The sequence below is a fragment of the Heliangelus exortis genome, chromosome Z, assembly GCF_036169615.1.
Source record: "Heliangelus exortis chromosome Z, bHelExo1.hap1, whole genome shotgun sequence".
Lineage (NCBI taxonomy): Eukaryota > Metazoa > Chordata > Aves > Apodiformes > Trochilidae > Heliangelus > Heliangelus exortis.
The window spans coordinates 71,945,770-71,959,888 of NC_092454.1; the positions used below are offsets into that span (position 1 = coordinate 71,945,770).

At 39.5% G+C, this 14,119-nt stretch overlaps 1 protein-coding gene across 9 annotated transcripts in view; it reads right to left on the reverse strand.

Moving 5' to 3' along the window:
- The window catches only part of ARB2A (ARB2 cotranscriptional regulator A), a 278,294-nt gene that overhangs the window by 73,938 nt on the left and 190,237 nt on the right, over positions 1 to 14,119 (reverse strand). For all 9 annotated transcript variants that reach the window (XM_071731897.1, XM_071731893.1, XM_071731899.1 and 6 more), the window contains exons 9-10: positions 5,912 to 6,028; positions 2,445 to 2,529 (exon numbers count right to left, since the gene is read on the reverse strand). In XM_071731897.1, coding sequence (XP_071587998.1) covers positions 2,445 to 2,529; positions 5,912 to 6,028 — 202 coding nt within the window. The remainder of the gene's footprint in view (positions 1 to 2,444; positions 2,530 to 5,911; positions 6,029 to 14,119) is intronic.

Sequence of the window (14,119 nt, forward strand, 5' to 3'; positions counted from 1 at the left end):
TTATTTCTCTCTAGTGATTTTTTTAAAGGGAAATGCAAGCCAGAGACTGTGACATGCCCTACAGCAGGCACTGCTCACAAACACACTGGAGCTGCCTGTAAATCCCTCAACCACCTCCTATCAAACCACCTCCTATCAAACCCAAAGGAGATGTGACAGAGATGCAGTTATTCCTAACTTCTCACTGCAAACACAGATGAAAGATGGGAGTTCCAAGCAGAAAAGAGAAGCGAATCTTCCTCTGAAAAAGCCTTACTAAAAAAAACCAAAACAACAAGCAAACAAACCCCACCAAATCTCTTCTCCTTCCTCTGATTGCTCTCCCTGTCATTCACTGAAATACCAAGGGCAATGCTGCCAGTATTTGAGTGTGGGCTATTCCAGTACTGCAGTTCCCAGGAAACAAGTGAATTAAACCCTCTCACATATAAAATACTAATGCTCCTACCTCCAGCAGCATTTCATAAATATATTACAGATTACCCTGATGCAGGATTGTGTCACTGCTTGTATAAACACAGTGTAGGAATTATTCATTTGTCCCTCTGCAAATGTCTTGCAGTTGTCCACATAAGGACATGTACACAAGAAGCATAAGCAAAAACATATGAGTGAACTGACAATTCAGTAGTAGTCACTATTAGTAGCTGTACTATTTTAAACTTCCTTTATTTCATAAAGAACCAAGCTGGGAATAATTAGCTTCCCTTTAAATCATTGTCCAAAATCTCTGACAAGGACTTCTATAAAATCAGCAATCTAGTGGCATTGTATGTATGCATTTAACACAAATACCCAACTTTAACAACTTTTTCTGGCTGAAATACTACCCCCATTAAGTTTATTCTTCTGTGTAGATGGGAGTTCATTAAGTGGAGTATAAACGTTGTGCCCACTACGACCCATCCCCAGCAGAAATATGAAATTAAGACTCATTCACACCCCTATTAAAACATCAGTCTGTTCAGTTTCTTTTTTTCCTTTTTTTTTTCTTTTTTTTTCTTTTTTTTTTTTTTTTTTTTTTTTTAATAACACTTTGGTTTTCTTTTATAGAATACAATTTGCATTATTTACATAGGATGAATACAAAGTAAGGGAAGAGAAGCTCAGATGGAGGATTTTCAGCACTGGCAAGTATGTTGTAAATACTGACAGGCTGCTACCCAAGCCCCCTTTTTCCTGACTAAAATGACCTCTATAAAACATGCACTCTTGCACAGTAGCAACACAGATGTCAGAGACTGAAAGTTAATCCTGTTTTAAATAATTCTACTGCTGAACAATATTTTTCTTTTTAAACTGCAGCACTCCCCCCTGAAGGAGCAGGAAGTTGGTAAACAAATGAAAATCTATGAAAATGTTAGTAATATTTCATCTCCCTCAGCACTAAGGAGCAATGCCAGTTCTGTTGCACTTTGTCTTTGCAGAGATGATGATCAGCATGGTTAGATCTCAGCCCACAGCAGAAATGTCTGAGACTACAGGTGTCTGGTTGTTGTGAGCTCTCAAACAAAGTACTGGCAAATTTTCCAAGCCTTAAAAACATCCTGCAGTCAACCAAATTTCATCTGCAAGGTTAGGACTTATTAACAGCCTCAAAAATCCAGGCAGATATGAATCTCTTGACTTGTCAAACGAACAACTGCATCTCACAGAACAAGGTCAAACACTGTTCCAGCTTTTAAATTAACATTGTATAGGCTGTGTCTTCCTTTGAACCTGATTTTATATTCTACAGAAATGCACTACCTATGGCTTTTAGGAAATCTCATAATCAAACACCAAAGTTCAGTAACAGCTTTATGTATTTTAGATTACTTTCCTACAGAGATTTGAGGTTTTCTTGTTACAGTGACAACTAAGTCTACTTTCTGGAATTATTACACATTAACAAAAGTCTCTGTCTACGATTTCATGTGCTCCTCATGGTTTATGACTCATGACTCATTAATGAAAGAGTGTAGCTGAATATTCCTGAAATAACAGAAATTTCACATAAAGATTCCTGTACACTGTAAGTGATTTGCTACGTAAACCTGACTTTTGTTGGATCAGGATTCAGGAAAGTGTCTTATTTCACTTAACTGTGCCTTTCATTAGCATGCTTCTTTAAAACCTTCTCCTCTACATCAAGTTAGACATTAACCCAAGTATCTGTGACACATTTCCCAGTTTTCAGCATTGCTGTTATTTTTCCTTGTCTCTTACCTATGTCACCCACTCCTTAAAGCCTAAGAGCAGACTAGAAAAAACACAGAGTAGACAAGAGAACTAAAATCCCACACAAAGCAAGAAGAAATAATTAGTAGCGGGCTGTATAACACTGGGTAACACTGAAAGCCCACGTGCTTTCAGAGACATCTTGGGGTTAAAACGCACCTAGAACCAAAATAATTTAAAAATAAAGCTGTGCCTGGGCACAAACACGTATCCAGCCCACGTACCTGCAGAGACACGGGGACAATCTGGCAGCATGGACTCCACTGAGGTGTCCAGGGGCTCAGAGCTGGACACCCAGTTGCAGCAGTTCTGAAAGAGGGAGAAGGCAATTGTTGGGTCAGACAAAAACTGGAGATCAAAAAGAAACACAGGCTGTGGAAGTAAGGACAATGGTCACGTCAAAATACCCAAAAACTCATTTACAAAGCCAGCCCAGGCAAGGACTGGAAGGTAAAACCACACCAGTTTATTCACACTAACTGGAAATGCACTGTCAAAGCTTAATTTTAAATATGTAAAAGGAGTAAGACCATAATATAGGAGATTTTTAATGTCTTTTAAGTGCTACTTTGAGGGCAGTGCACTTGGGCAGGAGCTTGGACCAACCAGTGCCTGGGTTGCCCACTGCACATTTGAAAGTTTTCCTTTCTGTAGTTGCTAAAAGGGAATTGATAAAAACCCTGGGCCTGCCTGCTTGACAACATTAAGAAATGGGAATTTTTCAGGGAGCACGCTGCTGAAAGAATGGTTCTGAAATGACAACAGATAATAGCTGTATGAAAGCCATTAAAGAGATCAAATTTCAAATTATTGGAAATATACCTGAGATGAGCTGGGCATGAACATTTAAAAATGCAAAGAGTCATCTTTGGGGAATTATATTCAGGAAGCATTTACATTTACCTTTCATTCCTGAACCTTTGGGCAGGATGAATTTACCATGAATTTTTAAAATGTTTTGCTCCAAATGCTATCTATTCAGAGGTGTCTAAGAATTAAAGCATTAAGGAAAATGATTTCAGTAAAATATACTGAAACTAGAGAGTATATACTGAAGATTTAATTATAAAGCAACTACATTTTTAACAGGATTGCCAGCTGAACTATGAGATCTTCATGGCCTCAAATCTGAGTTTTCCCTTTCTGAAAACCTGATTAACTTCATTAAGGGAGGGAAGGGAAGGAAAAAAAAAAAAAAAAAAAAAAAGCCCACACAACTTTTTTGGAAAGACCCAATGAATTTTCAGACAGATTTCTAAAAAATCATCCCATCAATCATGATTGTAAAAATGGACGATTGCTATTCTGGTAAACAAGCATGTATTGTGTATCTGTAGATGCTTGCTGCCCTAGTTGTGCACCATGGAGTCCGTCCTCACTGTGGAAAGATCCTTGACTGGTAGATCAAGTGTCTTATTGTATTTCCTTAATTCATTCTGTCTGGAAGAAGATGTCAGCTGTGTTGCAGTGAGGAGAGAATTTCAAAGGCTTCAGTCCCCACCAATAAAGGGCGAGGAATGGCTTTTGAATAGATTTGTCAAGGCAACCCTACTGTTCTGGGACCAGGGAGAGCAGGAACAACATAAAGGAAGGGTTGCTGTATGAGATTAGAAAGTGAAGTTCACAAAGCATGGCAGATTTTTGTAAGAAACAGTAGATCAATGAAACTATTGAACTCGATGGAAAAAAAAAAAAAAAAAAAAAAAAAAAAGAAAACAAACACACTACCCAGTAATGTAACTTTTCTCGTAGAAAATGGTTAAAATGGAAATATTTCACAAAGGCTTTAAGGTTTAAAGTAGTAAAGCATTAAACATTTTACAATTTGCATGTATAATTTTAATTAACAGCTGAATGTGCAATTGCAAATGTAAGATGGTAGAAATTATAAAAGAAGTAGAATTTTTATGAAGTATTACATTCATTTGAAATAAGTAAAATTAATATTAACTACTGATAGAACACTACATCAGAGAGCTGGAGATAATACAGAAGATTAGCACACAATTAACCAGCTTTTATATACAATGTGACACTTGCCTGTAAGAAATAAGTATTCTCGAAAGCAGTGTCAAGATATGTAAATGGATGATTTGTTTTATCATTCATCACAGCTCCTAATAAATTCAAAAATCATGACTTCTATAGGTACTAAAAATAGGCCACCAATGATACAGGAGAGATAGCTCCAATGAAGAATTACTTTTTTAACAATTCATTCTTTCAATGACAGCAATTAGCCCTACAGACAGGCAGCGATTAGGTGTATATTTTAATTATTATTCATTTTACCAGTAGCCTTAAACCTGATTAAAGTAAGAGATATCCAGGTGATATGCTAGTCTTCATACCACTCAGCCACACTTCACATATGTAAAAATCTTCTTTCTTATAGGAGATTTTCAATACTAATGTAAGTTATGACACTCCATCCACTTTTTAGGCCATTAATCATTTAACTTATTCTTTAAGATCTACTTTCTGCAAATGAAATTAAAGGTAATGCACTTGTCTTATTCAGACTAAATGCTTAAAGAAAAATGGAGTTGTCAGATTCAAATTACAGGATTTAAAATTTCAGTTTTACTACATAACATATATTTTAAGGTTTTGATTTCCCATAAAGAAAATGGGGATTTTTCTGACAGAGCCTGTAGGGGTTACCATTCTTTATATTTTTAACATTTAAGTCAGAGCTGTCAGGCTGCATCCCAGGTGATTCTCAATTCCCATCAGTCATGGCCTATAAAACTGTAAGGTTAGTCAGGAATAGGCAGGCTATACAGAAAGTTTAACTAAATCCATGGGAAAAAGTCTAACTTAAGAAAAAACTTCAGGGTGTGACTGGTTTAAATTTACCATTTGCACCTCTTGTTTTAGAGTTCTGCAACAGGGATGTAGAAAACATGAGGGATATGAGCCTGAAATGGTGAGGAAGAGACTCAACAAATGGAAGTACATTTGGTCTGACTTTAAAAAATAATAATTTTTAAAATCTCAGCCACCCCACGCTTAGGCACTAAAAGGAATTAAATTAAAAGGAATGCCTGGCACCATCCTTCACCCAAAGCTGGAACTTGGTTATGCTTTGGGTCACCCAAAGTCACCCAAACCCAACACCCCAACCCCAGACCACCTTGGACCAACTCAACGTTGGTAGCTGCACAGTACCAAGTGCTCCCTCTTTCCATCAAGAAAACTTTGTAAGCACTTTTCAAGTAATTAAACCTCATAAAACTGAGGAAGGACTTTTTTTTTTTCTTTTTTTTTCTTTTTTGGCTACTTGTACAAATCATCAAACTGAGCCACCAAAAGCTTAAAAAGGGCTTTTCCACCACCACCAGATCAAGCCAGGAGCCGCATGTGCCCAGGACTTTGCTCCAGATAGCAGGCAGCGTGTGGGCTGCCTTGGTGTATGTGCCTGTATTGCTGTGCAGCAAGAAGAAACACTGGACTCAATTCTTATTATTTCCCCCGCTACCTTTGAAGTTCAGAAACATCTTTAATCTCAGTTATTTTAGGGGCTGGAATGGGAACACAATTTCCACGCTCCTGAAATGTGCTGTCTTTCATACCCGAAAGAAATGGAAGAGGTCAGCAGATAAAGACATGTTTATAGAGCCATATACAGACATGTATAGCCCAACTCTTCAAAAAATAAAATAAAAAAAAACCCAAAACCTGGCCTCACCTCTCGCATCCACTCTCGAATAGTTTTCCCAACTTCTTGATGCCACACATTGTGAACAGAGTCTGTCAACGCCACAGCAGTTACCTTATTCTTTACTTCTGCCTCTCGTTGAATCATCTGTTAAAAAAATATTGGCTTTAATTTATTTCTTTCTCTTGAATAGAGTCTGCTTAGTCACAGATAATGATCTTAAATTAAAAAAAAAAAAGAAAGAGCAATACAAGTTCAATACTTGACTTCACTTGTTTTAAAGTTTATACAAATCCTAACCGCTCCAGAAACACAGAAAGACCTAATATTTTTGATAAAAGAAATAATACTAACTTTTAACTGAGTGAACTATTCAGTCCTATTATTTTCCATGTGGCTTGACAATTCTAGGATTAAAGGTATCATAGTGAAAAAATGGAAGATTCCCTGAGGACACCTTTTACAAGCTTCTCCAAGTTCCTATTTCTGTGCTTCAGGGAAGCTGGTACCCGTGGTTCACTGTAAGCTACTCATGACTATCATCTACTAATTTTCAGTAGATTGCTGTAGTTTTTCTGATGTACAATCTTACTTTGACTGGTATGCCTTTTTTTTTTTTTTCTTTCTTTCTTTTTTTTTTTTTTTTTCTTTTTCTATCCAATTTAGCTACCTTGCACTCCCACCATGGTCCCAAAATTCTTTGTGGTCTGTCTTACACAGATGCTTATCCAGCTAATGCTGGAGCCTCTCCACAATTTTTTAGGATATTAAAGTGCCTCTGTTCTTGCAAGTGACAGTATGACTAAATAATATTAGTCCTAAAACCAATTAAATGATTGCTGCAAATAACATAGGCGAACTGACAAAGATGCTGTGGAATTCAGCACTGCTCTGAAAGATAAAAGGGACTGGGAAAGAATAGTTTGATATCAAAGAGAGACAAAAAGGTTTTAATCTCCTGACACAAGTGACCCTAATTTGTAACACTGGATCAAAGAAAGTATAATGAATTATACTTATAAAAACAGCATTTCACAACTAGTGTCTTTATCACTAAAGTTAATACGGGGTTTTCTTTCAGATTCTTTTTGTATAAATGGCAACACATGCAACATTTTTAAAACCAAGCATTCTTTGTTCATGCTCAAGCTACTTCTTGTCAGCATACAGGCTACACCTCCAAAGACATGACTCTAAAAGAAACTTTTACTGTGGGGTAATTATATTTTCCATCAGCAACTTCAATATAAACATCTATTTTATCTATAATTTATTAAACCTATCTCCTAGTTTTGACCTCCTTTTGAGCAAACACACATTTTCAATCCCACATAACCACAGTATGACTCTGAAATTCTGTGTCTTTTTTTTTTTTTTTTTTTTTTTTTTTCTCTTTGGGGGCGTGTGGGAGTTTATATGACGTATAGTTTAAAAACAGTGTAACTGACTTAATATTGCAAGGCAAAACTATTCACCACTGTTAACCAGTTAGAATCAATACAGATAAAACCAGCCAGCTTTATCCACCTTCCCCAGCATTTTATCATTAGTAATGTCAGGATTTCATGACTCAGGAACTCAGGACATCTTTGTCAAGTGCATATGAAGAAACTCTTAAGAGTAATCTTTCTTCATACATACTATTTGTTCCCCATCCTTTACCCTTCTGTTGGGCTCATTTAATATCTACAATTTTGGAAGGACATGACAAAGCAGATAAGTTCATGGGGGGACAAAATCACACATATAGGACAAAACATCACTTATTGCAAGAGGTTGAGCTTCATTCAACTGTAACAAAACACTGACATTTTTTCAGCCAAACATCTGGAACTGAGCACTAAATTTCACTGAAAATGTAAAGATGGCAAAACTCTCTCCATTATGGCACTGTACAGATCAAAGTCCCACCTACAATATTCTACTGTCTTCTGTCCTGTTCTATTCCCATCTTAATCTAATAACTATTCTTCTATTCTACTCCACTTCTATTCTATACTCTTAGAAATTATTCAGCTATTCTACTCTCGTTAAAGTTCTCTGCAATTACAACAGGCCCAAAATGTGGTTCAGATCAGCCAAACATCTGTAAATAGTGTTTTTTTTAGACTGCAGCTTCACCATCCCCTTCATCTTTCGAGGTCCCTTCCAACCCCTAGGATTCTATGATTCTATGATCAAGCATAGCTATGTGCATGAGATGCTCATAGAAGAGATGACTCTTTGGCTGCAGGAGAAAGCAAAGCTGCTTTTGGTAGGGCTGTGGCTTAGTCCTACCACCCACTGCAATGATCCAACTCGAGTTCACACCTCGAGTCCTGTGTCCAGTTCTGGGCCCCTCAGCTCAGGAAGGAGATTGAGGTGCTGGAGCAGGTCCAGAGAAGAGCAAGGAGGCTGGGAAGGGATCCAGCACAAGTCCTGTGAGGAAGGGCTGAGGGAGCTGGGGGTGTTGAGGCTGGAGAAGAGGAGGCTCAGGGGAGACCTCATCACTCTCTCCAACTCCCTGAAAGGAGGTTGGAGCCAGGGGGGGGTTGGGCTCTTTTCCCAGGCAACTCTCAGCAAGACAAGAGGGCACAAGAGGTCTCAAGTTGTGCCAGGGGAGGTTTAGGTTGGACATTAGAAAGAATTTCTTTATGGAGAGGGTGATCAGCCATTGGAATGGGCTGCCCAGGGAAGGGGTGGATTCTCCATCCCTGGAGATATTTCCAAAGAGCCTGGATGTGGCACTCAGTGCCATGGGCTGGGAACCATGGGGGGAGTGGATCAAGAGTTGGACTTGATGAGCTCTGAGGTCCCTTCCAACCCAGCCCATTCTATGATTCTATGAACTGCTTTACCTTGACATGACAGGGAAAATACCATCATACTGAAGGAGACTATGTTTAAAAACAAGACCCGTGAGCCCAACTTGCACGAAACTCCGTTGAGTAAGTTTCAGAAACATGTTTAGAAATGTGCTAAGACTCCTGCACCATTGCTGTGCCTCCCACCACTCATCTGGCTGCTCTGCTTTGCACAGAATGCTGAGAAGAAAAATGGGCAGAAATGTCACTGTCCTTGAGGCACATGTACCTACCAATTACTTGGAGTTATTACATGCTGGGGCAAGCTTAAATTTGTCACCAGCTGGTTGTGCTCCAGCATGGACTTCCTCCATGAAGGGCTGGTCTTCAGAAGAGCTGCCAATGACCAGCAAGGGGGAAAACTACCCTCTGCTTTGGAAAAGACATCTTTTCTGGAAATGACTGTGTCCCACGTTGCTGTTTTGAAATCTAACCACCCAGTTCATCTCAGAAAGTCACCTTTTTTCTTCAGGAAACACAGATGTGCAGCTCCCTCCTCCCTTTTTGGGCTGAGCTAAGGTTTGCTACCCTTCATTTCCCTCTGCAGATGGGAGAACTGGTAGGTCATGGTCATCTCTTCCTGCTCTTTGGTAAATGCAGTTTTTGCTCTTCAGATCATCCACGATACAGGGAACAATGCACACACCCCCCCCCTAATGCTGCTGGTACTTGCTGCTCATGTGGATGCCTACAGCATGGTATCCTCATCACAAGGATTACCAGACACACTGAGGCTAACAATGAGGAGCTTTTTGATAGCTCAGCCACAGTGCTGGGGTCAGGACAAGGACACATGGAAGCAGCAGCAAAGAGGGATCAAGGGGATTAACTGAGCTTCGGCCCAGAAGAAACAGTTTTTGGTAGGCATCCATGCCTTTCTGAGCCAACTTGGAAAGAAAATAGACAAAAACAATACAGTAGGTGGAGAAAGGTTCAAGGTTATAATAAAGAAGCCTGTAAGTGACACAGAAATATCACAACAGAGCTTGTCAAACTCAGGACACAACTTCTACCATGACAACTCAAGTTCAACAGAATATTGTTAATAATCTAGGAGAAGAGATCCAGGTGATGGTCAAGCAGCAGACTTTTGTATCAGGCATGATAACTTTTCCTGCAAGAAGACACAGGAAGCCCACATGCTGACCACAGAAGCTTCAATGATCAGTAAATACTTCAGGTTCAATGGATTGATAGCCTGTGTTAAATGATGATGATTAGTTAAATCATCATCATCATTTTCATCACCACTACTGAAGGGTTTGAGTTGGAAGGGACTTTAAAGATCATCTTGTTCCAACCCCCCTGCATGGACAAAGACACCTCCCACCCTCATAGCCCCATCCAGCCTGGTCTTGAGCACTTCCAGTGATGAGGCATATTTAAAACATACTTATCCTTTCCACAGCAGTTTTAAATTCACATACATTTTGAAAATTGAACAGAATAAAACTGTTAAGAGTAAAATATGTTAACATTCAACACAAATGTAGCACCCACCTGTCAGTCAAATTTGACACAGCTACACGGTTGTACCAAATCCCAAGGGAAGGATGCTATGGGATGCCTGATTTATGCTTCCCAGAACTAGTTTTATTGTACACAGCAAGCAGAGTCTTTTAAAATGGACTAAAAGTCTACTAAAAGTGGACTAAAGTTAGCATTTAGCTGAAACTGAAGATTTTTAAAAGGCTATGTCCAATTCTAAACAATACCTTTTTTTTTTTTTTTTTTTTTTTTTCCAGCACAGGGATGTTTTTTACTGAAGCAACAATTGCAAACAAAGACCAAAGATTTTGTCCAAAGTTCATGCTCTCTCTTATACATCCCTCTTTATACATCAGTAAATTCCACAGACAGGAAGTTTTCACAGCCTGGGAACGACTTAATTTCCTGCTCACTGCTTGTTTTCAAATCTGAAATTAATTCTTTGCTGAACAGATCTTGCAGGAAGCTCTATGCCTCTATGCACCCATTCACTGGATGGCTTACAGCTCCACACACCCTGTCCTTCTTCCCATGATTCATCTACAGCCAAAAGTAGGTAAAACAGCACTGCTCTGGTAGGTAAGCTCTTTCCTATTTATTACTGCATCACTCAATGCACTGTCCTAGATTTTCCAGCCATCTTTCCTATTCAGGCATTTTCATTTCAGCTTTCCCTTTGTGTTCCTTCTTTGTAGTCATAGTAAAGTTTGTTTTTGTAACTTATAAATCATGTCCCATCACTGTATGTTTGATTCCCTTAGAATGGCAAGTTGTAGAAGAGTATTCACTGCAACAAGCTAGAAAGCATTCAGGCATCTTTTGGAAAGTCCTCTCTGTGCCAGGGATTGAAAATTTATTCCTCCTCTTAGTAAGGGGAAATGCCAATTATCTATCTGCATAACTACTCAGCTCTATCACTGATACAAGCAAGAACCTGAAATCCCCTGAAAATGCATTCCTTACATTAATCTATATTAAATTACCATTTACTGGTCAATTTACTAAGCGTTTACAGTTTTCTGTAAGTTCCTGTGGCAGTCCTCTGGAAGTCTGGATCACACAATTACCACAACTTTATAATGACAAAAGGTTGATACATTTATTATCTGCAGCATGGGCATGTAAAACATACCCTTTTATACAATGCAATATATTTAGTTTATATATATGTATTTAGAACTGATGATAAAAGACATCTTTTATATATGCTTTACAGAACAGCACTAAGATCTGATCAAGCAAACATGAACATCCAGTTAGACTTCAGGTCTGTGGGAGCAACTCTTTGCAGCAGTGATTCCACACTCTTTATTTATTCTAACAGATTTTGAACACCTAAAAAGTCAAACTTCTGAGAAAGTTAAAAAATGCCACATTTATTCTTATGGGCTCGGACAATGAAATCAACCTCCATGGCTTCAGATTTGGGTAGCACCTACTCTTCTTTTGAGTTGCTTGTAATTATGAATGAAGAGAAACTTACTAAAAAACACCAAAAAACAGTGCTCAGATTTTCCTCTCTTGAAGTTTTGAGAAAAAAACCCACCCTGTCCCATCTATTTCCCCTATCTTACACTTCATTTTTGTTTATGGCATGGTGTTTACATGTTATGTGTTGGGCTTCAATGGACATGTCAATCCATAATAAGAATTTTTCTTTGAGCAACATAATTCTGACTCAAGTCCTGCACTGTCTGAAGTTGCCTCACAGTGGTTTGAGTCTCCAGGAGGTTCTGGCATGTGCAGACTCTATTTCTTTCAGAGGGAACTGGAGTGTGAGCCCCTGCCCAAATGTCCTCAGTGATTTCCAGAAGTGAAATGAACTTGCAGTAGAAATTCTGGCAGATCAAAATGGCATCAGCCATTGGAATATCTGTAAAAGGTATCATCAGCCTCTCAAATATCTGTAAAAGCAGTGGTGGATGGAAGGAGAGGAGACATCATGTGCCAGGAATGGTGTGTGAGAGGGAAATTTTTACTTAGCACTTTTTCAAGTCTATTTTATTTATTTTACTGTGGAGGAATGTTGATGGTTGGACAGGGTAATCTTGAGAGGTCTTCTCCAGTTCTGACAATTATGTAAAGGACTTGTGGATTTCTCTTGGAAGGAGACTCCTCTTCACAAGGAAGCACATAACACTGCAGTGCAAGTTTCCTTGTCTGGGATTCCCAAGACTTGCACTGTTTCCTGGATAAAACTCCTGAATTTCTGAAATACTGTCAGGTTTTGCACCTGGTAAAGAGGAATTAGACCCTCAACACTTTATAAAATGCTACTCGTTAAGCCTTAGAATTACTGAGCAACTGCAGCTGTACAGCAAAAATAATAAATAATCCAAAGTTAAATCAGTTCCTGTTCTCTATTAGCAACAAGAATAAATCTCCCTAAATGAATTCACAGGCATGTGATAAAATCCCTGCTTGCAGGAGACAAATCATCCGATACCCATCAGTTTTTGAACAGCAAAAGAAAACATCTTCAGAGATACAATCATAGAACAACCATAGCCAAGTATTTTCTGATATTTTGTTCAAAGATCCATTGGATGTTACATCTAGAATTGTGATAGCTTTCTGCAGCAATAAATCACACTGCAGCAATAACAATGACACATGAACTCATCTGAACAGATTGCTCTGGAGCATCTGGAGTCTAGGACTTGTCACAGTTCACACTGCAAACCAATTTCTGTTGCAGAACTTCTACTGAAAATTTCCACACATGCCTTATATTGGTAGGGGGGGTATAAGTTCTTAAAATCAATCACGATCAGAAAAAAATTTAATTCTTGAACAACTCAAGATATAGAAAGTGTAGGGGTCACCTCCTTTATGCACAGCTCAGAAAAAAACCCGAAAAAAAACCCAAAAAAAACCCCAACAAAAACCATTGTACACAAAAATTCCACCGGTAAAATTTTGTGGAGCAGCACAAACAAAACTCATGGCTCTCTGGTATAAAAGCCTCAGGCTTCAACTTTAATAAAACTTTAAACTTAATAAAGCAAATCTTGCACTTCTCTCATCCCTAGTGTCTTTAGATGGAGAGATTACAGGAGAAAAGCCTTGGAGGACCTGTGATAACATGGAGAACACCAAGTTCCCAAACACAGGCAGCTGGGCTAAGAGGTGTGGCAGGACTACAGGTAGGGATGCTGGCTCTCCTGGCTTAGAAACCTCCCAGAAATTAGTCTGAGTCCAGTAGTTTGATAAATAAAAAGCCCATGCACTGAAAATAAAACGGTATGGTACCACATAGAATCATAGAATGGGCTGGGTTGGAAGGGACCTCAGAGCTCATCAAGTCCAACCCTTGATCCACTCCCCCCGTGGTTCCCAGCCCATGGCACTGAGTGCCACATCCAGGCTCTTTTGAAATATCTCCAGGGATGGAGAATCCACCCCTTCCCTGGGCAGCCCATTCCAATGGCTGAGCACCCTCTCCATAAAGAAATTCTTTCTAATGTCCAACCTAAACCTCCCCTGGCACAACTTGAGACCTCTTGTGCCCTCTTGTCTTGCTGAGAGTTGCCTGGGAAAAGAGCCCAACCCCCCCCTGGCTCCAACCTCCTTTCAGGGAGTTGGAGAGAGTGATGAGGTCTCCCCTGAGCCTCCTCTTCTCCAGCCTCAACACCCCCAGCTCCCTCAGCCCTTCCTCACAGGAATTCTGCTGGATCCCTTCCCAGCCTCCTTGCTCTTCTCTGGACCTGCTCCAGCACCTCAATCTCCTTCCTGAGCTGAGGGGCCCAGAACTGGACACAGGACTCAAGCTGTGGCCTCCCCAGGGCTGAGCACAGGGGCAGAATCCCTTCCCTGGACCTGCTGGCCACGCTGTTCCTGAGCCAGCCCAGGATGCCATTGGCCTTCTTGGCCACCTGGGCACACTGCTGCCTCCTCTTCAGCTTCC